Source organism: Metopolophium dirhodum, chromosome 1 (assembly GCF_019925205.1).
Source record: "Metopolophium dirhodum isolate CAU chromosome 1, ASM1992520v1, whole genome shotgun sequence".
NCBI lineage: Eukaryota > Metazoa > Arthropoda > Insecta > Hemiptera > Aphididae > Metopolophium > Metopolophium dirhodum.
In genome coordinates, this window is record NC_083560.1 from 36,965,713 (window position 1) to 36,971,712 (window position 6,000).

The 6,000-nt window shown below is 27.8% G+C and overlaps 2 protein-coding genes across 4 annotated transcripts in view; one reads left to right on the forward strand and one right to left on the reverse strand.

Annotated features, from left to right (window-relative positions):
- LOC132937208 (uncharacterized) overlaps positions 1-2,031 on the forward strand; it is a 73,113-nt gene extending 71,082 nt beyond the window's left edge. For all 3 annotated transcript variants that reach the window (XM_061004028.1, XM_061004027.1, XM_061004029.1), the window contains exons 2-3: positions 1,054-1,126; positions 1,213-2,031. In XM_061004028.1, the coding sequence (XP_060860011.1) occupies positions 1,218-1,949 (732 nt within the window). In that variant the 5' untranslated portion in view covers positions 1,054-1,126; positions 1,213-1,217 and the 3' untranslated portion in view covers positions 1,950-2,031. The remainder of the gene's footprint in view (positions 1-1,053; positions 1,127-1,212) is intronic.
- Positions 2,032-5,555: 3,524 nt separating this feature from the next.
- Positions 5,556-6,000, reverse strand: part of LOC132937541 (zinc finger MYM-type protein 1-like) — a 2,230-nt gene continuing 1,785 nt past the window's right edge. The window contains exon 3 of the mRNA XM_061004367.1: positions 5,556-5,597. Within this exon, the coding sequence (XP_060860350.1) occupies positions 5,556-5,597 (42 nt within the window). The remainder of the gene's footprint in view (positions 5,598-6,000) is intronic.

Here is a 6,000-nt window from a genome sequence, read left to right on the forward strand (position 1 = left end):
CCTCTTAACTAGTAATTTTTTTTTTGTTTGTAACTTATTAACTTATTCGGTCAAAATGTTTACTCTAGAAACTTAACATTTTATAGTTAATTATTATTGCCGTACACAGACAACAGTCGACAAACCACATTACTTGAATACTGACTACTACAGTTCAAGGTGATCATTTTTGTGCTTCCTGAATATATTTTAGTTTGTTTACTCATGATATTATACATGGCAATGCTACCATGTTGATGAGGGGGTAGAATCCTACCCCATGACCTTTTTTCTATATTATTTATAACATCTTAAATTTAGATACCTATATGTGTAAAACGCTAACCATAAATTATATTTTTATTGATTGAATTCTTAGCGTATGTTACAAATTAAGCTTCATAGTTTTACACCGGTTTCGACCACCAAATGTCCTGCCCGTATACTATAATTTAAATTGCAAACTAATTACAATAAACTAAATATAGTTTTTAATTTCTATGCGGTACTGCAACACTAAGTGAACCAATAATAAAACATATGCTTATGTTAAGCAAACCCCGAAATCTCCACCTAAGTTTAAAAAAATTTGTTTTAATTAAAACAGAGGTGTTCTTCTATTAATGTAAGTTTAAAAAATGTGTACAGCAACGAAAATGTTTCCTATTGATTGGTGGGAAATATTTACAATATGAATATAAAATTTAAGAGCGCTAACAAACAGAAATAGGTAGGCAATGAGATGTATTATACTAGGAATCCTATAAATTTTTTTATGGTTTGCGGCAAACAAAAGAATATATTAGGTATGTAATGTGTACCTTGAATTAAGATTGAGTACCTAACTAAATGATATGTATCACATAATAATTATGTTATCATGTGTAATATGTACTAATCACAATTTAAGATATACTAAAATCGTAATACTATGTAATTGTGCTCAGTGGTGGACTGAACTTTAATTTTAAATGACGCATTTCCATAATTAATTACTAACCACCACCAAATATATTTTCCATGATTGATAGTTTTTATAATTCATTTAATGCTACATTTTTATGTTTTGTTCAGATCCGCTTCAACTTTTTCCAATATTTTGAATTGTACGAGCTTGAAACTATTATATTGTAGACATTTTTACCAGGTAATTTAACACTTGAACTAAAGCATCATATTACTACTAACCATGCTATAATAATTAATAACTAATATTATTGTTTTTCAAATTAGGCACCATGAACATTTTAAAGGATAAAAATGTAATAAGATATATTACATCATTAGATGGATTGAGTCCTGCCCAGCATCTGCTCACAGTTTGTCAGTGCATAAAAAAAAATATACCGGAAGACGCTCACTCTGACATTGCAGTTCCTTTCAGTAGTAACCTGGCTGAGTTAGCTGCTAATCAGGGGCCAAACCACTTAAGACAGATTAAAATGTACATAACAAAAACAACTTATTTCAACACAGATACAATGAAGTTCTTAATCAACAAAATGTTAGAATGCAAAGACATTAAAACAATTGAAGATTATTATTGTGTTCTTGATAAAAACTTCAAACTGCATCCACCGTGTGCTGAATACATGGATAAAGAGTATGAACAACTACTGCTCAGTTTATATAGGAATAATATTGGGGAAATGACTCTATGGGATTATATAGTAGAATGCTTGAATAACATAACTAAAGGATCTCTTTTATACGGGGATGATAAAGCGTTTGAATTGGCATTCAAAATGTGTTTCAGTTTTTGCATAAATATTTTACAAGTTGACTTTGAAGTTTCCAAAAATAAAAATAACAGATCTTTGGTCTCAAAATGTCTAAAGTATAAACTTGAAAGAAGAACAAGAATGAGTGAAATCAGCACACTTTTGGATCATTTATTTAACACTGGGTATAATTTTGAAATGCCTGTTATCCACCTTGCGATACTTGTAAATCAGTTACAATGCAATTAAAATGTAATGTATTCATCTTATGCATTTATTGTTTGCTTACATTTATGTATATAAGGTTTTTTGGTTGTTTAAATAAAATATAATCAGCTTATTGTTATATCAAAAAAACCGTTTGAAATACAATTGAATGTGTAACTATACATAATAAAAAAAAATATATATATTCATAAATACGATTTTAAAAAGGTTCATATTTCTTCTTAAAGCATATTATAATGTATTGAAACTAGTATAGTTTTCTTATACATTACAATTTCTGGCTCCAGAATATGTGACCATACATTTACAGCACTTTTTTCAAAATTATTTTATTTAACATGATTATGATTACCATTAGTATAACAATATACAAATATATAAAATCGGTTACATATAATCAATAATGAGTACACTAATATTATAGTAAAAAATTATTATAACTAGAACGTGATACAATATTATGATTATATGACATCCCTCATCTTGTAAAAATTATATTGATTAAAATATAGTATATATTATTGAAATATACAATTAATATTAGAAGTCAACCTTGTCACGTGTGTACAACTTAGTACTTATATAAATTAACTAATACGACGAAAGTATACGACTCACTCTCTTTACGGATATAACATGACCACAGACTTGTGGAGATATATATACCTTTGATGTATGTAATACTCACTTTCACAGGTGCCGTTGTACAGTGCGTATACGATGTGCGTGTCCTGTCACAGTTAAATAGTCCAGTTGTACCTTATTATATATTATACTTATACATAATCATATTGTCGTGTTATCATTCATTTATACTAATACTAAAGTCATTAGTCCATCAAGCATCACATTCAACATATATTATGGTAATAGAAGATATGAAAGCCTAAAGGTCTTTACAAATAATTTCATTGGTGAAGTAGTAGTAAGTCACACAAACAAAAATCTCGTTAAGGTACTATTTTTATTCATCCATTTTGAAGTAAAAAGATAATTAAGGAAAAATGATTATATTTTTGACAAAAATTGATTTTGTTTTATAAGTGTAACTAAAATAAATACCTAGGTATAGATACATGATTGGTTCCCCGAATGTTCCTATTAGCATTTTCTATACACCATACAATTTTTAAAACAATTTTACTCTTTTTGAGCTAGTTATGGGGATAATACATTTTAATTTTTTCAATTAGTATTGTTTTTAAAATTTATGTCAATAAAAAGTTCTTTGCTATGTCAAAGATTTGAAAATGTAATACAGGGATCCTATTATAGTTTCTATAATATCTGTTTACAAATATAAGAGATACATTGCCACCATTTTTCATAAGCATTTAAAGTTTACGTTTCGACAAAATTCATTAACAATTTCCAAATTATCTTGTAGTTAAAAATGTATTAAATGTTCAATTATATATTTAGCTTATGCTTATAGTAACGATTGATAAAAATTGATCATAGTAATATTAATTATCAAATTGAATTTAATATGTAAATTATTAGTTTACAGGTCGTCAAACACGTTCCCATTTACAACGAGAAAAGACAAACTTCTTTGAAAAATGAATAGGTATGCAATCACCAAATAGCTTCAGTGGCTGTTATTACAATTCTTCAATTATGAACAATGGTCATAATTTAAGAAGAATTTTAAATTAGGTATATTCTGATATATAGGTTAGCTACTAAATAAGAAATTATTACTATGTAAGAGTGCTAAAAAATAAAATTGGAAATAATGTGACTGTGTACGGTGTACTTAAACGTATTGGTGCTCAAATGTGGTATTATTTTAAAAATATGATATACCTAAACGTTGATTCATTTTAGGTGTCTGCAAAAATGTGTACCTAAACGTGTTACTTGTGTTCACAATCATTCTCCCAATTTCAATGTAAAAATATATTTTTGAACGTGTTTCAGCGTTTATTTTTACAAATAATCAGTAGGAAAAATTTCCTCATATGTGCTTTTTTTAATTGGTTTCACATAGACAATATTAATGTTATAATGTTTATTCTTATTTTATTGCGTTTATCAAGTACTAGAACGGTTGCCTCTCCCCCTCATTCCAAAATCTTATTTCATAGTTTTAAAGTTTTAATACAAAAACATTGTTGACACATTTACTAATTTTGTTAATAAAATCTAATATGACCAAGCCACCTGGAAAATTCCCATTTCCTGACCGGCCACTCCGTCCCTGCCAGAATGTCCTTACCATTTTTATGAAAATAAAAATAATGAGGATACAAGTGAGTTTACATTGAGTATTTTTAATTTTGAATTACAAATCTTAAGTAGAATATTATGTTTATGCTATTAGGTATCTAAATTAATATTCATGTAATATGTAATAATAATATAATATTCTAATAAAATTTTTAACATTCAAAAAATTGTATATATTCGTATGTTAATTAAGTGATATTCATTATGATTCACATAGTAATATAGTATATTATTTATTCAATACTTTGGTTGTCATTCAGATTCAAATTGGTTGAAGAATGTACACATGTGTACATTTAATAAATAACATCCATCATATTTTTAATTTATTATTCATATTTCATAAATAGGTAAAGAGTGAACGAACTTTTGTTTTGAAGTTAATCACAGACAAATGACACTTTAAGACTACTTATATGAGTTGTAGTTGTTAATAGGTTATAATGAATAGTCAATCTGTTAATGTGAAGGGATCCAATCTAATTTCTTAATTTTGAGTTTGTACGAAGTGATTAATTTGTTCATGCTCTTCAATAAGTATCCTCAATAGCAAACAACATTCCCAAGTCAATCAATTCATTTAAAATTGCAAAGAAATAATTTTGAAGGCTTCTTCGAGAGTAAAAATTTTTAAAGAGCTATCACCTATATTAATTATGAATTTATTGTATAAAACGAACATTTTTAAAAATATTAAGTCATTGTAAAGTTATTTTTGATATTTTTGAGGTCATTTTTTTAGTCATTTTTGATGTTAATAAGTCATTTCAACATTTTTTCGTTTGCATTTTTAAAGATTTTTAGGTCATTTTTTTTTATTCCTGTTAAATACTTTCGCGATTTATTCATTTCTGCGTAATAATTGTTTGTGTGTAATTTTTCTGGTGTAAATGTGTAATGTTTTAGATTATAGAATCGTACGACGAACGTGGTGACTGCCCGTCGAAAAAACAGAAGCCTACTGACGGGGACCATTTGGTAATTTGTAACTATGTACCGATGGAACGAACAAAAGTATTCGTTACTGATTTATAATCCAAGACCGTGATTACAGGAGTTTCGCTTATCACTAGTCGGTTGTCTACTGTTTTCGTAGTTTTCGTGACAGAATAATATTTTTTTTTACTGTATGTGTTTGTCTACCTAAAATAATAAATACGTGCTTTTCAAAAATTTATTTTAAATAATACAAATAATATCTCATCGAATTTGTGACTATAAAATCAAAAAGTTATGTTTTTATAGGTTTCATTCATGTACTTTGTGCCAAATAGCGTCAGTACGCATTCAACGTGTTAACTACCACGAGAAAAAGTACACCTCAAAACACAATCATCGGTCTATAGGAGACCTAGATCCAGGTATCGTATACATTCCAAGCCTGAGTGATCGAGACTACCCACGTCCATTGATCGGGTTCATTTTTCTAAGTTCCAACTGCATATATCATGCAATAGATCTAATAACACCAATGTCAATCGTGAAAGAGTTATTTATCATGGGTGAGTAATGAGTATCGATTGTTTCAAGAAATTTACTTGCTCAAACTGTTGTGAAAAAAAAAAACGCACATTGATTTTTGAATCATATTATTGACATGGTTCATTATCCTGGTGCGGGATACTGTAAATTATTTTGTACCCGGTTTAGCCTAATAATTTCTACTTTGTGTTTATTTTCCTAATCTAACATTAACAATTTATTGTATTCATTGATATTTGTTTTAATATAGAATTCCCAAAAATGAATACATGGGAAGAGAATGGCTTAAAGTTTTAGTAATTGATCGTTGTCATGAATGGCAACGTATATGTAGTGATAACTATTTAGAAGAAAACTA